The 18442-nt window shown below is 41.9% G+C and overlaps 1 protein-coding gene across 4 annotated transcripts in view; it reads left to right on the forward strand.

Moving 5' to 3' along the window:
- The window catches only part of GRID1 (glutamate ionotropic receptor delta type subunit 1), a 709085-nt gene that overhangs the window by 286808 nt on the left and 403835 nt on the right, over positions 1-18442 (forward strand). For all 4 annotated transcript variants that reach the window (XM_053388290.1, XM_053388291.1, XM_053388292.1 and 1 more), the window contains exon 3: positions 6837-7121. In XM_053388290.1, coding sequence (XP_053244265.1) covers positions 6837-7121 — 285 coding nt within the window. The remainder of the gene's footprint in view (positions 1-6836; positions 7122-18442) is intronic.

Genomic DNA, 18442 nt, shown 5'->3' on the forward strand with positions numbered 1-18442 from the left:
AATCATGCAAATGTCTCGGGTGGTGGTGGTCTGAAGCCTCTTTTATGAGCAGTGAAATGCCAACTTCCAGTGCACACTTTTAGACCAGAAATATCAGGTGTTTCCACCCTGGATGGGCAAGCTTGCAGGATCTGAAGTTTTGTTTTGTTTTTGTGAAAACAACTTTGTAATGAGGCTAAGCTATTTTAATACACCCAAATGAAATGACATTTGCACTGTATGTGTGCATATTTTATTCAGAGAGGGAAAAGAATATACACTGGGTCCTTCTACATGTAAAGGTTATCTGTCTATCTATCTTTGAGGTTTTCATAGAATTGTAGAATTGTAGAGTTGGGAGGGACCCTGAGGATCATCTAGTCCAACCCCCTGCAATGCAGGAATATGCAGTTATCCCATACGAGGATCGAACTTGCAACCTTGGCATTATCAGCAGCATGTTCTAACTAACTGATCTCTCTCTCTCTCTCTCTCTCTCTTTCTCATTGATGATATTAAGTTGACCTCAATACTCATTATTTTGTGTTAGGATACAGGAGTGGTAATCTTAATTTTAATCTTTTAATCTATTTCACTCCACTATCCATATGATTAACACACTTTTTACAAACCTAGGTAAAGGGAAAGGTACCCCTGACCATAAGGTCCAGTTGCAGATGACTCTGGGGTTGTGGCACTCATCTTGCTCGATAGGCCTAGGGAGCTGGCGTTTGTCCACAGACAGCTTCCAGGTCATGTGGCCAGCATGACTATGCTGCTTCTGGCGAACCAGAGCAGTGCACGGAAATGCTCTTTACCTTCCCGCTGGAGTGGTACCTATTTATCTATTTGCACTGGTGTGCTTTTGAACTGCTAGGCGGGCAGGAGCTGGGGCCGAACAACAGGAGCTCACCCCGTCGCAGGGATTCGAACCGCCGACCTTCCGATCGGCAAGCCCTAGGCTCAGTGGTTTAGACCACAGCGCCACCCTAGGAAGGCTAAATATTTCACTAAGCCCTGTTAACGTTCCAGGATTTTTGAATTCCTTGTATAGCTCTTGCAAACCTTACTTGCTGTGGTAGAATAGCACACAGGCAGTTGAGTCTTCTGCCAAGTATCTGCCGCTGTGAAATGGAATCCTTACAAATGTTGCCAAATGTCCCTTCCATTTCCTATTATGTTTGTTTGCTGCTTAGCTAAACTGCTTTAGGAGTTTTAGCTTCAAGAACAAAAAAGTCAGAGGTGCCATTTCTTTGAGAGGGAGGGGAGGTGCGAAGGGATTTCAGGAGGGAGCAAAATTTTCAGTACGGTTCAAATAACTGCTATCAGAAGTTTTCAAAACTGAATTGCAAGAAGGCATGCATTTTCAGAGTGTTCTATACACTTTTCATTATTAGCACCTTTATTAGGGTTTTTCAGGAAACGTATTATATCCCAAATGTGTATAAAATGAAGGCACAGACTGGATTGCAACTACAACATTGTAAATCTCACAATTTCCTATTACATGTGTCCTTTTGAAAGTTCGTAAGCCTTAAACAACATGCCCTATAAAGGTAGCGCCAAACTATGCATTAAGTTAAAAATGTAGTTTCTTTATCCGTGCTTATTTTTAAGACTTTAAATAAATAGTAGTCCAAGGGGTCCTGATTTTTACGGTGTTGTAGAGGAAAGGAGTTAACTATTTTCTCTCACACAACACAAATCTCTCCAAGTGCTATGTGGCACACAAAGGAAGCTGCCGTTGGTAAAATAAAAATGGGACATTCCCTTTTGCTTATATCTTGCATTTGTCTCTTCTCTTTTTATACTGTTTGAGAGCAGGAAGATATGATGGAATAAAATAGCCCTTTAAAGCAGCCACCTTCCAGTGTTACTTGATATTGTTATGATGATGCTATTGTGCTCTGTCAAGCAAGGAAGAAACCATCGTCCTGGGCTTTGTCTAGCTTGCTTGCTTGCTTGCTTAATGGACTTTGGCTGGTGGCTATAAGCTACTGGAATCTTCTGGACGTAACTAGCAGTCAGGGCAAGAGTTTGAATCAGTGTTCTGGCTGCACTTGTGTGTGGCAGAGGAAGGGAACAAAAAGCAGTTTAAATTTGGGCCACAAAAAGAAACCATACTGACATTCTGCAGCTGGCTTAGGAAATCAGCAATACTGTTGGTGTTTTGAAGGTGAGCGCTGTCTGTCTGGTTAGCTTCTACCACTTCCTCCATCATGAATGGAGAAGTAATTTGATTCAGTAGGCATTCAAAGCTAAATCTGTCAGATTTGCACCAAACAAACCCCAAAACATAAAACCATTCTTCACACCTTATGCTGAACTTACATCTGCTTCCATCCTATTTTTGCTCTGACCTACTCTTTGGATAGCAATATCTTGGCAATTCTCATGGTTCTTTGGGAAAGGTTTGCTACCCTGCAGCTTTTGCCTTTGCTGTTAATCTGAGATGACACCAGTGCCAGGTGATCCCTCCTAGTGATTTGTGGGTCCCCCCCCTTCCTTTTTTGGTCTCAGCCTTGCTATACTTTTCTCTTTTATCCTCCCATCTTCCCTCTCCAACTGAGACTCAATAAATTACCTGTGTGATACGCTAAGCTTTCTCTGGCAGAGAGCCTGGGAAATCAAATCTGTTCCCAAACCTAGGCCTCCCATTTGAAAGTGAAGTGTTTTCTTGTAGCTAAATCAGGTCACCTCCTTTGGAGGAAAAGAAGAGGAAAATCATATCCCTATAATTAACAAGGAGTAAATTTAGATAATGCAGCTGGCATAAATTTATGGGAAGGGTCAAGAAGGAAATAATTTTGCAAGCATGCGATCTCTCCCTGTACTGCACAGCTTTATCGTGTTCTAACCTTCCAAAAGGAGCCATTGGGTTTCCTTATCTACTATTGATCTAAAGTCAATATCTTCTTTTTTCCATTTTTGTTGTTGAAATACTCTTATGTAGCTTTGCTAAATGTAGATTTTATTTATTTAATTACTAATGGGCTGAATCTGGAGCATGGGTTATTCAGTGGCGCTCAGTGGATTCTTTTTGAAAACTGGTGGCTCTCCATGGTTTCTTGCTCTTTCTAAGTTGTGAAGAATTGTGCTTCAACAGTAGTAAACTGTCCCATTGGTCCGATAGCCAGAAATAGGAAGCAGAGGGTGAGTGTTGGTGCTGGGGCTGGATGCAAGAACTGAACGATGGAAAAGAAAGGAAAAACAGTTAAAATCCAAGATCATAAAATGATTCCATAGTTATCAGATGGCCCCAAATATGTGGTCTCAGACATCCTAGAACTTCAGAACAACAAATGTTTTGTTGAATATAGGCAGGTTTTCTAGCAAATTGGTGCCACAAATGTGCACCAGACCCTAAAGCTGCAGGATATGCTTTCCTTAACTAAGGTTCACTTGTTTGGGATATCAGGTCATTTACTCCTGTTCCCTCAGAGTTGTTTCCCAAAGTACTCAATACAGTTCTAACATTTCACAGCAGAGATGCCCAACTACTTCATGCTCTGTTTTCCAGAGAGTATTCTGTGAGCTTGAGAAACATTTTCCCACACAAACTGACCTCGTGGATGGTCAGGCTTAGTAATAAATTTGGTACCATATATCAGTAAGGCAGTTGTAGTCGATGTGGTGTTTTCAAGATCTTGCTGGACTACAACTCCCATCATTCAAACCATTGACTAAGGCTGGCTGGCACTTATAGGAGTTTTAGTCCCAGTCATCTGGATGGTACTATATTGGCTCCCTCCGGAGTAAGGTACTCCTCACAGTTATAGGAAAGAAATACACTCAGCTATAGCCAGGACATTGCATTCAAAATCTGAAGATGTAGTGATAAAGTGTGAACTATCACGATTTGAAAACATTTCCCTCAAATTAAACATTATATTATTTCAATTTGCTAAGTAAATAAAACTAACCTTGTTTTCCTTCTGTAAAAGAGAAATTGTGAAGGGATTTATCACACCTTGACCAATATTTTTTGGGCAGTACTGAAGCATCGTCATTCAGGGCATGCATACTCTTCTTTAGAAGTACCTTTTTGATCTTTCTCTGAAATCTGAAAAAAAGGGGGGTGGAGATTGAAACTGAAAATACATGATTCTTTTTGCATTAAGAACAAAAAACCCCCACACATTCATGCTGCCTTTGTTCTGAAGGAAGTAATAACTGATTCAGTTTAACAAGCTACCGAAACATTCAGAATTTGTTCAACAGTCAATCTTAGGCCTTCAAAAGTGTTCTTCTTTTTCAGATTTTTAAGTGTCATACATGGTGTTGTTGTTTAATGCTCAAGATTGAGTTCTCCATGCTGCATTCTAGACATGCTTGGAGGACATTCCTTTTTAAAGGAATGCAAAGCCCAGCACAGCCTCTTAATACTGGGGTGTGCATACATTTTATAATGAGCAAAACATTGAATTGATCGGTTCCAATTAGGATTCACTTCCATTGTCCCTTTCATCACTCATTCATAAGTGTCTGGGAGGGGGGATAACTTTCTCTGGCAGCAGTGGAGGTCCTCTTGGTGGTTGTCTCCAGCCATAGAAATTCTATCATTTATTTTGTCATGTTAGTCTCCCTCTGTGTACACTGCTTGTGTCATTCCAGGGCATTCTGAGAAAATGGCAGCTGCCAGCCAATGGAGACCATTTTCTGTTGGCTTCTATCTCCACTCCTCCAGAGTGTCTCAGAACGTTACAGTGTCACATTTGGGGGAAATAAAATAGCAGCTTCCAGGAGATAATCACAAAAATCCAATCCACCATCAAGGGCTTCTTCTGTACTGTATATTACAAATGTATATATTTACGGTATATTACATTTTTGCCCTGCTATTCCTCCAAGGAGGCCCTGCAGTATTGGTGGCCCATAATCCTCACAATAATTATGTGAAGTAGATAAGACAGAGTCTCAGTGACTGGCCCAAGGCCACCCGTTGAGATTCAGAGCTGAGCAGGGATTTGAGAACCTTGGTCTCCCTCGTCAACAGATTGTGAAATCATTGTGCAACAAAGTTATCAGCAACCTACTTGTGCATTCTCTTGTACAATCTTGTTTCGTTGATGTAAAATATTTCACCAGCAGAATAAATATAACACTAAGTGTCTTTAACTTAGCACTATGTTCAGGGCCGTCTTTAGCATATACACCGCTGGGGTGCAAAGATCCGCCCAGCGCCCCCAAATTTAGTTTAGCCCTCCCCCAAATTAACATTTATTGAGCTTTTTTGGGGAGGGGGGAAGCCAAAGTTTTTGACCTTTTTTTAGGGGAGCGAACTCAAAGTTATTGAGCTTTATTTGGGGTGGAAGTAATCACTTATGTGTAAAAATGACGCAGAGGAAAAAACTACTTTTGTTTCCTGACTCATCAGGAATATTTGGCGCTAAGGAGTAATAGAGGAGGGGGGCAGGGACTTGCGTTCCATTGCTTTTCACTGCCACCGATCGAAAGGGACCGGTATACAGTAGGTATACATTTGATGCCCCCCAGAATTCGGTGCTCAGGTGCCCCGCACCCCTTGCACCCTCCGGGTAAATATGGCCCTGACTATGTTGTATACAACCATTTATTCTCTAGATATTTTGAGACCTCTTGAAACTTGGGCACATTTCTAGTTTGCTTGCTGGTAAATCCAGCCCACCCTAGATCAGCCACTGTTGTTTCATACAAAGTTCGGAAAACAAATTGCATAGGTCTTTTAAATAGTCTGCTGAATAGATTGGCTTAAGTTTAACAACAGAACATTACAAGTGAAATGAATTTGCTTCAAAAAAAATAATACTCTAAGGCGGTTGAGGCCAAATTTTATCTGCAAATTTGCTGGTTGGTTATTGAATATTTTTAGATTTGTATATGATATTCCTTGATAACTGATTTCATTATATGATATTTGCCAATAGTTGATGTCATGGTAGTATTTAATAAATGATATGTAATGGCATTTTATAAGTGATAATAACATGGCTACAAAACAGTTGTATTTAGTATCTGACAGTGTTTGATAGTTTATATGCAGCTGTCGACTGACAGCTGATAGGAAATCAGATTTCATGTGTGATATTTGCCAAAACATTTAAACAAACCTAAAGCACCCGACTTTTGAGGCAGAGTGTACATATTCAGAATGTAAAACTAAACAGTGCATTCAAAATATCACATTCAAAGTTGGTGAAGAGAAATGGTCAGATGTCTAGTATTTGCCAATATTAATTTCACTTCTGAAAAGCAGCATGTGCCCTCTATGCAGTGCTATTTTTCTAGAAAAAAGATGCCAGAACTCACCATGAATGCCTTCCTTGTTCTTTTATAATGGCAATGGTGTCCACCTGAGAAGTGATGGAACTAAGTTCCTGTGAATTCTGGCTGAAAAACCTCTGTGCCTCAGCAGGTTCACTTTTTCAGTAGACATGACTTGGCCACAGATTTCTAGATTTTCTCTTCTTTCTTTTTTTAAAATACTTTTTGTTAAGTTTTCAAAAGCAAACTCAAAGAAGAACGTAAGTCAAATTTCCAAAAACAAAGTCCACTTAAACTCTTGCATCCAGTATCTTAGTGTTTTCTTATTTACACTGTGCTTTGTCGCGCTCAGACTTCCTTCCCTGCTTCGGCTTTCACACATTTCACACCTACTCCTACAGATTCTTATTTACCCTCCACCCACATCACAAGATATAAGTTAATCCTGCTACAGTTTTTAAACTTCTACAATTATTCCGTATATATAAAACAAATTTATTCCACTCCTCTTTGAACTGTTACTTTTTGATGTCTAATCTTATTAGTCATTTTCGCCAACTCCGCAGATTCCCAGCTTTTTAGATTTTCATCTACCTGTTTCTTTTTCTCCTTAGCCTGTGACCTGATGACCCTGGGGATATTAGCCTTAGTCACCTCCACCGGATGTGCTTCTGCCAACGCCCTGCAGTCTTTGACAGATGCCATGCACATCCCCCACCTCTTCGTACAGCGCAACACAGGAGGGTCCCCACGGACAGCTTGCCACCTAAATCCTAGCCTTGAGGAGGACGAATACACGCTAGCAGCCAGGCCGCCTGTTCGCCTCAATGATGTTATGCTGAAGCTAGTCACCGAATTGCGATGGCAGAAATTTATAGTGTTCTATGACAGCGATTACGGTAAGTGCAATGAATCATTTCAGAAACATCCCCTGAGTCTCCATTTCTTTGAATGTTCTGTATCCTCTCTTTCCGCTGAAGAAAATAGACCAAAGACATGTTTTGGTATGGTACTTTGGGTTTTTTGTGTAACCAACGGGGAAAACGTGTTGAATGGACACAGTTTTTTCTTGCTTGCTTTCTTTCTTTTGAGTGAAAGGTTGCTGTGAAAACTAATTTTCAGCCAGACTGCAAGTTGCTTAGCAACACCTTATCAAGACAGCTGAAGTTTGATTCATCTCACAATTTTTCAGTAAAATATTAATAAACTGTTGACACTGATTGGCAGGGTTCATATACTGTATGCAAGGCAGTACACAACAAGAGTTCCTAAACCAGTCCTCTGTGATCTGCTTCTTTTCAAGTCTCCGTGTTGCTTGCTTTAAAAATTAATTTTCCGTATTGCCACATGTGTAATTTATTTCTTTACAGCATTTCCCCTACTTCTCCTTTCTGGACTAGATATCATTGCAACCTATTCCTCACATGATAGGATTAGCATTTCCTCTGTGTCATAGGTACAGTCCACATGAAGAATTTATTTCTGGTGTGAAACTTCAGACTTGATCTCTGCTGCCATGCTGAAGTGTTTGGAGAGCAGAAACTTCTGACCTGATGTCCAAACTAAATGAGATGGTGTTCATGTAATAATGAGCAATTTTAGCTTGTGGCTTTAAAAAAGTGAGTAGTGAGCACAGAGAGGGAGAAATCCAAATCAGAACCCATGAGACTTTAACCTGCCCCTCTCCTCCATGCTGGAAGAAAAGCTTCCATTAGCACAAAAGGGAGGTTCTCTTTCAATGTGAATAGCAGATACAGAGTTCCCCCAATCCAGATCAGGAATGCAGTCTGTAAGGCAAATTAGCGTATTTGCTGGCTCCCCAAAAGCAGAGCAGGGGAACTGCTTCCCTCTTATGATTGATGCAACCAATCATTGTGACTGATGGGTGAGAAAGAGGCAAGTGATTGACTCCTCCCACATGGTTGCACCATTCACTTTTAGTTGAGGTACATCACTGTGCCCATGTGTGAAATGGACCTTACCATATGCAAGTACAAGCTTAGGAAAGATCTGGGCACGGGGCTGGATGTGTGTGAGATACATGTCAAACAGATGTCAAAGCCAGACAAAGGTAGAATCCCAGAGCTCACTCTGAAAGTTAGGCATGGAAAGAAGACAGATGTCCTCATCAGGATCAAAGCACTCAAGGCCTGGAAGGTGGAAAGCAAATAGTGAAGTGGGGCTGGGAATAAAAACCACATGCACGCTATCATGAACCTGCTCTCATAAGGAGATTTGAGCCCCTTATTTGCAGTTTCTTCTCCATGGTAGATGCGCCCCTTAGAAAGATGGTGTTGGAAGCTGATATCTGACTCACCCATCTTAGGCCATATGTTTTGAAAGTATACTCTAGTAGCATAATTTTGCTTTGGAAGACATAGTCAGTCAATTTTGGACTTGTGATATTTGCAAATGTGGGGTCAAGTGGATGAGAAAGGTCGCCCTGTAGATGTTTCTGCTACAATGAGCAACTGGGAGAGAAAAAGATATGGCTGCCAATGAAGAGGTGATGTTTCTTAACAATCAACACTTAACTAGGCATTTTATTAATCTGATTTAGGATGAACAACAACAACAACAACAACAACAACTTATTTATACCCTGCCCATCTGGCTGGGTTTCCCCAGCCACTCTGGGTGGCTTTCAACAAAATATTAAAATATAACCGTCTGTTAAACATTAAAAGCTTCCCTAAACAGATGTCTTCTAAAAGTCTGGTAGTTTGTCTTTGACATCTGGTGGGAGGGCGTTCCACAGGGCAGGCGCCACTACCAAGAAGGCCCCCTGCCTGGTTCCCTGTAACTTGGCTTCTTGCAGCGAGGGAACCACCAGAAGGCCCTTGGCACTGGACCTCAGTGTCTGTGCAGAACAATGGGGGTGGAGAAGCTCCTTCAGGTCTACTGGACCGAGGCCATTTAGGGCTTTAAAGGTCAGCACCAACACTTTGAATTGTGCTTAGAAACGTACTGGGAGCCAATGTAGGTCTTTCAAGTTATGTGGTCTCGGCGGCCGCTCCCTGTCACCAGTCTAGCTGCCGCGTTCTGGATTAGTTGCAGTTTCCGCGTCATCTTCAAAGGTAGCCCCACATAGAGTGCATTGCAGTAGTCCAAGCGGGAGATAACTAGAACATGCACCACTCTGGCGAGACAGTCCGCAGGCAGGTAGGGTCTCAGCCTGCGTACCAGATGGAGCTGGTAAACAGATGCCTTGGACACAGAATTGACTTGCGCCTCCATGGACAGCTGTGAGTCCAAAATGACTCCCAGGCTGCACCTCGTCCTTCAGGGGCACCAGATGGAGCTGGTAAACAGATGCCTTGGACACAGAATTGACTTGCGCCTCCATGGACAGCTGTGAGTCCAAAATGACTCCCAGGCTGCACCTCGTCCTTCAAGGGCACAGTTACCCCATTCAGGACCAGCATTACGGTATAGGAACTGGGTGTGAAAAGCCCCCTTGGCACCTTCTGCTGTTTTCTGAATGACAACAAGTCTTGCATTACTCATGACATGTAATTTCTAGAGCACTGATACTTTGGAAACATATCTGAAAAGGGGGTTCTAAGTTTTGCACGCTGCAGAAAACCTGGTTGCTGTTGTTGGGGAGTGTAGTGAACAAATCACAACAGAAAGGGGCACAACATATATTCTTAAGGCCACATACATGCTTGCGGTTGGGCTCAAAGAAGTCTGTTTGTAGCAGCAATAGTGGATACCCTACTGCTGTCCCTGGAAGCCTATCTGAGGCCCTCTGATAAAGATGATTTGTTTTTGTTTTGCACTAACTAAAATAGCTAACATACACCCTTACTTAATTTTTTAATTTTGTTTGTGGTGTGGTGACCTTGGACAAGCAACTGACAATTGTTTTGGTTTATTTTTGTGTATTTATTTCATTTAAAATACTTGTATTCTTATTTAAGTGTGGGCGGGGGGAACATTTCACATACAATTAAAATACAGTACAGTTAAAACTCAAACTTATAATCATTGAATTCTGCTAAAAATATAAACTGCATTTTTATTTTTTTAAAAATCTGCACAAACACTTTGTTTGGAAATAATGAACTGCGTGTATTTGTGTTTGCATTTTACCGCATTGTGAAGGAACTATTGAATAAGCAGATGAAGAGAGCATTTAGAGCTGAGAGAAACATGTTTTATATATAGTAAACAGATAACAAAGTGCCTAATTTTGCCAACATTATGCTTTTGTTCTACTCTGTGGCAAAGCTTCAGTATAATTAAGAGTGGGGTGGAGGGGCAGAGAACCTTTTAAAACCAAAATGGATCCATTTTTAGGAAATGCAAAGATGCATTTAAATGGCAAGTTTGTGAATTAAAATTAGTTTTGTAGGCATTATGGCCCTATACCAACTTAAAGTGAAGGGAAATATGAAAGCCACCATTTCATATTAGGCACTGGATCCAATTTTGCAAAAAAAAAAAAAAAAAATTGATATGAGAATGCCTCATAAAATAGTAGAACATGTTCCAGTTCTGATTTACTTCTGTTCCATTAATTTCAGTGGGGCATAGATATCCAGTCCTTTGAATGCTTTATATTCAGAAGTGAATCCAACTGAATTCAATGAAGTTCTTAGGAAATGAGCATAAGATTGTGGCCTTAGTCCCTACTGATTGCAACAGAAATGTTTGGAGAGTAGATTATTTTTCTATGTTGAATAATCATGCCAAACCACTCTATTGAATTAATCCCCATTTCTATAGGAAAAATCAGTCATCGGTGAAGTAAGAAATGGCTGAGGGAAGAGGCAGACAAGAAGAGAGAAAATATTAAGGTTGATAGAAAGTATAAAATATGTCTTTATTTTAAAGATGTTTGAGAGGAACAGGGATATCATGATATTTCTTTGTAAGGTTTCCGTTCTGTACCAGCTAACCTGGGAGTAAGAGAGTTACATCTGAGTAGATGCATATTATAGGATTGTGCTGTGGATGTTTGTAAAATGTTAGGCAGGTTGAAGGATGATAAGGCTCTCTGGGCATCAAGACATCCGTGTATTGAGTTAATATGTGGTTAGATCAGTTAGATAAATATTGGAAAATTTTATATTTCAAGGAAGCACACAGTCCCATTGGTCATCAAATTGTATTTCTTCATTTTCCTCTGATAAATTATTCTTCAAGCATCATACATGCCAAGCTTTGTTTAGGAGCAGTCTGGTGTTATACACACACACACACACACACACACACACACACACCTCTACTTGTGGCACGAAGATATATTACACGACAAAGCTTGACTTGCATTATGCCATCTTTGGACTGCAACTTGGATCACTTGGTATACTGTTTTCGTACAATACAATATTCAAGTTAATACACTGATACAGGAATGGACCACCTTAGTATACGGTACAGCATTTCTATGTAAATGCTTTCCTGCAACAGTGCAAATTCAATTCTGATCAAACTTTCCAAAACCCAGGGAAACAAACTTCCGGATGAAAACTGATAGGTGAGGCTGTGTGGAATGTTGAGATAAAACAATGGAGTTTTAAATGTGTGTTGCAAATGGGAATGTGAAATTATGTGAAGTTAAAATATGACTGTTTCTCTGGATTTGTAGACCTTGGTCCCTGTTGCCTAGTAACTACTAAAAACTTGCCATCTGCCAGTAGTTCCTTAATTATTTGTCTAGAATATGAGATATTGGATCTTTGCAGAAGTTCACACAGGAGTTTCAGTGTAGTGCAAAATAGGAAGTATATGATGGAATATGGTAAACTAGGTAGTGGAATCCAGAGGTTTGGTGCACAATCATATTACTCATATTTACTATATCACCTCAAGATCAGCTATTGATCTCCCATGTCACATTGCAGAGGTAGGCGTTATGTCTGTGCTACTAGTACAGGATGTTTTGCTGGGAGCTGGTATGCTTAATGTCAGCACACCTCAGATATTCATTTGTTTTTCTAACCCTCTCTTCCTTTTAGAAAGCACAGAGCATGTTAGCTACATAGGAGTACCAGTGGTCTTCTGTCTAGGCACTCAATTAGGTCCACAATAGGGAAAGACAGCTTTTCTCACTTTTCCAAGCATCAGTTTGCCACATGTCCACATAAATTTGCAATATAAAAATATATTAAAAATGAAAAATTGTCAACATTTTACTGCACAATTCTTCTAATGTACACATTTTTCTTAGCAAATTTGCCTATTAGCTACACGTTTGCAAGCAGTTTCCCTCAGCATCACATATATCAGGCATGTCCAACAGGTTGATCATGATCTACCTTAAAAACGTTCAACAACTTTGCCTCCCCCCCCCATGGGTTGATCACAGTATTTTTATACTGTGAGTAGATGACATTCTACCAGTGTGGTGTAGTGGTTAAGAGCGGTAGACTCGTAATCTGGGGAACCGGGTTCGCGTCTCCACTCCTCCAAATGCAGCTGCTGGGTGACCTTGGGCTAGTCACACTTCTTTGAAGTCTCTCAGCCCCACTCAATTCACAGAGTGTTTGTTGTGGGTGAGGAAGGGAAAGGAGAATGTTAGCCGCTTTGAGACTCCTTCGGGTAGTGATAAAGCGGGATATCAAATCCAAACTCCTCGTCCTCCTCCTCCTCCTCCTCCTCCTCCTCCTCCTCCTCCTCCTTCTCCTCCTCCTCCTCTTCTTCTTCTTCTTCTTCTTCTTCTTCTTCTCTTGGGAGTTGGATGTGCCTGACATACTGACATATATAAACTAATATAAACATTTTTATGCATACTTTCTGCTAGTACAGTGATACCTTGGAAGTCGAATGGAATCCATTTCAGAAGTCTGTTCGACTTCCAAGACATTCGGGAACCAAGGTGCAGCTTCCGATTGGCTGCAGGAAGCTCCTGCAGCCCATCAGAAGCCGTGGCAGACATTTGGGTTCCAAAGAATGTTCGCAAACCGGAACAATCACTTCTGGATTTGCGATGTTTGGGAGCCAAAACGTTCAACTGGCAAGGTGTTCGACTTCTGAGGTACGACTGTATATGCATTCATCGACACCTTTTTTGGGGGGTTGGGGAACTGCATCATAAAATTTGTGTGAATTTTGAAGGGCTCCTGTGTTTCAGTTTGCATATTGTTCTGGGATGTGCAAATTAGGTAGGTTCATGCTAAAAATGCAAAGAAAACTGAATCACTTCCCCATCCCTAGCCTACACTTGGTTAGTTTCAGTGGATTCCCCTAGATCATTTAACTGTAGCCTTCTTTTGTTTTCTTCCTACACACTTATATATAGGTCTTGGGTGGAATACTAATCAGGGCAACAACATGATTTTAAACCTTTATTTCTGACACATTCTCATAGCTTTACCGTAAGCTTTTGCCTCGGTTTTTTCTTTAATGCATTTGTAGCTGTCTGGAAATGGAAAAAGAACCCTTCTCCCCACGCCCTCGTTCCGTGTTGAGTTTTGTTATGCTGTCAGTTTTCTTTTTTTAAAAAAATTCTTCTGACTTCTAATTGAACAAATTTGATCCAGAAGCCATTGTGCAAATGGTATTATGCATTTTGTTTTTATTCCCAGTTACTTGTAACTGCAACAGCACTCTGCGTAATTAGGTTACTTAATTTAAATGTGGATTTTCTCATTCCTGTTAGTATTTTTATTTAGCTATGCTCACATAACATTAAAAATGTAATTGAATTAGGCAAAATCTCAGTGAAAATGTTACAGATAAATTGATTCCAGTATGTACCTTTTTTGTGATTGACTGGAAACATACAAGCAAAGACTGAGTTATAAACTCCCGACATATATATGAGAAATTTCCTCCCTCTCATTGTAGAGCACAGTCCTTCAGCTCTGAATATTGCTGAAGGAAATGTGGTATAGTTGTTAAAATATTAGACATGAACCAGAGAGACCTGAGTTTGAATGTGTAGTCACAACATGAATTTCGGACACTCAATGTCTTTCAGCCTGTTATCTCAGAAGGTTGTTGTGAAGACACTATGTACAATGTATTGGTTTCTTGAAGGAAGGCTGGGTAGAAATGTGAAGAAGAAATCACATTTGGGAGTGGGGACTGTAGCTCAATGGGGGAGTCCATTCTTTGCATGCAAAAGGTCCCAGGTTCAGTCCAGGGAGGACTGACTGAAACCCTGGAGATCTGCTGCCAGTGGTGGTAGGAAGTGTGGATTCAGTTTCTACCTCAGATGCCCAAAGGACCAAGGCCATGTCCACATGGGGATATCAGGACCAGTGAGCTGTCTACCTGAGGCAATTCTACCCAACTATGACCAAATGAGGGAAAATATAGGGAGAGCCACTGCATCAACAAGGAAGCACTTTTCTTTACACCAACAGAGCTTCTGGTTCAAGTTTGTTTGCTGTTAGCAATGAAGAGACCCCTTTCTCACTGCACTTCACTGGTTATTGGTTGCTTTCACATTTGCCCAAGATTACATTGGACTAGATGACCCACAGCGCTCCTTCCAACTCTACAATTCTAAGATTCTATGCCTTGCAGTTCTCTAGTTTGTATTTCCTGGGTTGGCCCACCTACAACTTCACAGGGGATAGGTCCGAGGTAAAACAAGACCACTCTTTTCTCCTGAAAAAGGAGGTCACTACCCTAACTTAATGAGTGGGGCAAGAACTGTATACAGCAGAGTTTCCCAAACTTGGGTCTTTGGGCTACCATTCCCATCATCTCTGACCGCTGGTCCTACTAGCTAGGGATGTGTGATAGCCCGGGACTCGGGCTTGGACTTGGAACCAGAGGAGTCTCAGTCTGCACCGGATCCTTTGCCTCAGGCGTCATCTGAACCAAGTCTGGGGCCTGATCCTGAAGAGTCCCAGTCTGCACAGGTTCCCCTGCAACAAACACCAGCTGGGCCAAGTCAGGGGCCTGAGCCTGCCCTGGCTCCAGATGCGGGGATTACCTCGTTGCCTTCAGCTGGGCCATCACTTACAGCTGCTCCACTACTGGTTCGGTCAGGGGAGGCTGAGGTGGCCCCTGGGTCTAGTAACCCACCAACGTCTCCCGAGCTGCAGAGACTAAGGTCTGAGAGAAGGAGAGACCTGAGTACTCGCAGGAGGAGTGCTCACCTCCGGGCGAAACAGGGAGGTGAGTCGCCGGGGGATCAGGACCGTCTGTTACCCCAACAAAGATAAAAGGCTATTGGACCCCACCCCAGGTTGTGGGAGCAACATTGCTGTATGCCAGATCCTGCCTGAGATCCTGTCCTTGCCCTTGCCTTTGCCTGGTTTCCTGCCTCGTGTCCTGCCTTGGCTCTGTCGGACTGACTCCTAGCGGAACCTTCGGATTCTGGACCGGTCCTGGACCGTGTTTCTCGGATCACCCCCAGGCCCAGCATAGGATGATGGGAGTTGTAGTCTGAGTGTGGGAAACCCTGGTGTAGAGTCATTTTGATAGCAATACCGAATCAGTTTTCACATTACAGAAATGGCATCGTTGTTGCTTATGTCTTCCCTTGGCCCTCCGCCCATGTCACTCAAGTAATGTTAGAAAGAGAGAGAAACAGACAACGCCCCGTGCCAGTGTTGTCATTGGGAATGGAACACGTTGGTGTGGGAAGTAACCTACACTATCAGTTGCCTCCCACCTTTTTGACGTTAACATTACTGGAGTGGCATGACTGCTGCTTCCATCGTTAAAGAACTAGCCTCTGGACACATAGATTTGACTGGCTCCTCACTGGATCCCCTAAGCCTATTAATAAAACCCTTTATAAAATTCCGATGCAGAGGGACACATCTCAAAGGCATCATCATCTGTATTAGCATGCACTATAAATACACTTTCAGAGAAGAGGGATATTATCTGGGTTAGTTTAAATTCAGAACTGCAGTGTTATTAGACAGAACAATTTACTTAACACTCAGGAACCAGGAAATGACAATGTTAATTGCCTTCAAATGTAAGATCATAATTCAGTTTATTCTGAAAAATACACGTTGATCTTTTAAAGAGTGTAATGAACTCTGTGGAGATGGATATCCAGCACACTTATTTTGAATATGTGAGAGCTGAAAAATAATAACAGCAGCAAACCAGTGTACAAAAGGTGAAATTATACATCCCCTGCGGTTCATCTGGGGAGGGGTGAGAGGGCGAAAGGTAATGTACAAAATGGCAAATGGCGAAAAAAAGCAGCTATAGTAGAATAGTAATCATGTCATTTCATGGAACGATTAAGCAAAAATTGTGTTTGAAAGGGGGCAGAAAAGCAAACTTTGGCCTGGTTATAAGGCAGCGATCATCAGCTTAGTGCCCTTTGTATGTTTGGTCCTTTATTTATTCATTATACCTATAATCTACACAGAGGGCATTTGCTGGGGCCTCCACACCCAAAGAGTCTCTCTGTCTCCAAGTCCAAGCCTCTTCCCATGGAAAAGGGTGCCTCACTGGCTGCAGATAGGAGGAAGAAGAGGAGTCACCATTTCCACCACAGTGCGAACGCTTGACATCACATGCACACGCCTGAACATAGTGTGTGTGTGACGTCGCACGTCCGCGTTGCATCTGTTGGGATCTCCGCTCGGCCAAGCTGAAAAAGCTCATTTTCCTCCGGAATTGCCCCCGAAGAATAATTAACGACCTGAGCCTTTGATGAGGCCTCAGGCACATTCCATTCAGCAGAGAATCCAAAACACGTGGAAGTGATGAGATTTATGGCTACATTGCTATGCTTTATTTCTTACTACACAGACAGCAAAGAAATATACATCCTCTCTCTATGAAAGCAGAGAGCAACTGAAACAAAGGAACAGGAAACTAGTAAACATCACATCCGTCTCCTGCCTCCGTGAGACTTCCAACAGTATGGAATCCCAGGAATGTAAACAGAGTCCTATGACTCCAAGAACACTACTCAGTGGCAAACAGAAACTAACAGCATCAGTGGGCACCCACAATCCTAAGGGTGAGGTGGCGCCCCTGTAAGGTATCTGAGGAGGTTGGGAATGGTGTGAGAGAATTACTAGCTTGTGTGTCACACAAAATATAGGCCCAGGAGCTTCCAGAATCCTTGCAGTAGTGCTGCTGGGCAAACCTTATGTAATTTATATTTAAACCTCAAGCCCCAATGCTGCAGCTGCTTGCCTTCCCACTATCACTTCATTAACTTCTGTTTCTTGATTAAATCAAACAAACTGAAAGCCAACAAGAATCTTACAGGATACCCAGCACAGTTCCTGATGCCTCTGTGTTAAGTCCCCTGTCAGAGATTTTGGGTGGGGTGGAGTGTATACTAACCTTAATCAATAAAAGCTTTTCAAGTGCCGAGTGCCAGCTACAGCTGAGTCCTCAGTCTGGCCCAGTTTAAAAAATGATTTTAGCTAGGCATCGGTTTATTGTACAGCACAACCAGGATGGCTATCGCAACACCACATTAATAACCACCATAAAGAGTGCTATAGGGAATCTTGGAGACATAATCTTTTGCCATTAAAACATCACACACACACACACAATTGTATGTTCTTCACTGGCCAGTTAAATAATAATAACAACAACAACAATAACTAAATTAATTTATACGCTGCCCATCTGACTGGGTTGCCCCAGCCACTCTGGGTGGCTCCCAACCAAAAATAGTAAAAACATAATACAGTGGAAGCTCGGGTTGCGGACGTGACGTGATTTGGTGCTTCTGCACATGTGCAAAGCACAATTTAGCACTTCTGCGCGAGCTGCAAAACCTGGAAGTAACCCTTTCCGTTACTTCTGGGTTTCCCACGGTCCGTGACCTGAAAATGCGTAACCCGAGGTACCACTGTACAACATCAACCAATAAAAACTTCCCTGAACAGAGCTGCCTTCAGATAGCTGTTTATCTGTTTATCTGAACAGAGCTGCCTTCACATAGCTGTTTATCTGTTTGACATCTGCTGGGAGGGCGTTCCACAGGGCGGGTGCAACTACTGAAAAGGCCCTCTGCCTGGTTACATAATAAACCAAGTGGTTACATAATGAAAAGATACACTTAATAAAATCAACCAAAATAACACGAAAACCCCATCAGACAGCATTAAAATGTCTGACTCATTTAACATGGTTGGATGAAATTCCATGCAACCATCTCAAATCCGGCTACTCACTAAGCAACAAAAATTGATTGCCAGAGAGAGAGATTGGGGCGGGGTCAGAAACATTTTAGATAAATCATTTGAATTGACACTTTGGGATAATTAGTCAGCCATAAGTATGTATTCCTTTGATATACGTGGAGGGAAACAATAAA

The sequence above is a fragment of the Podarcis raffonei genome, chromosome 5, assembly GCF_027172205.1.
Source record: "Podarcis raffonei isolate rPodRaf1 chromosome 5, rPodRaf1.pri, whole genome shotgun sequence".
Lineage (NCBI taxonomy): Eukaryota > Metazoa > Chordata > Lepidosauria > Squamata > Lacertidae > Podarcis > Podarcis raffonei.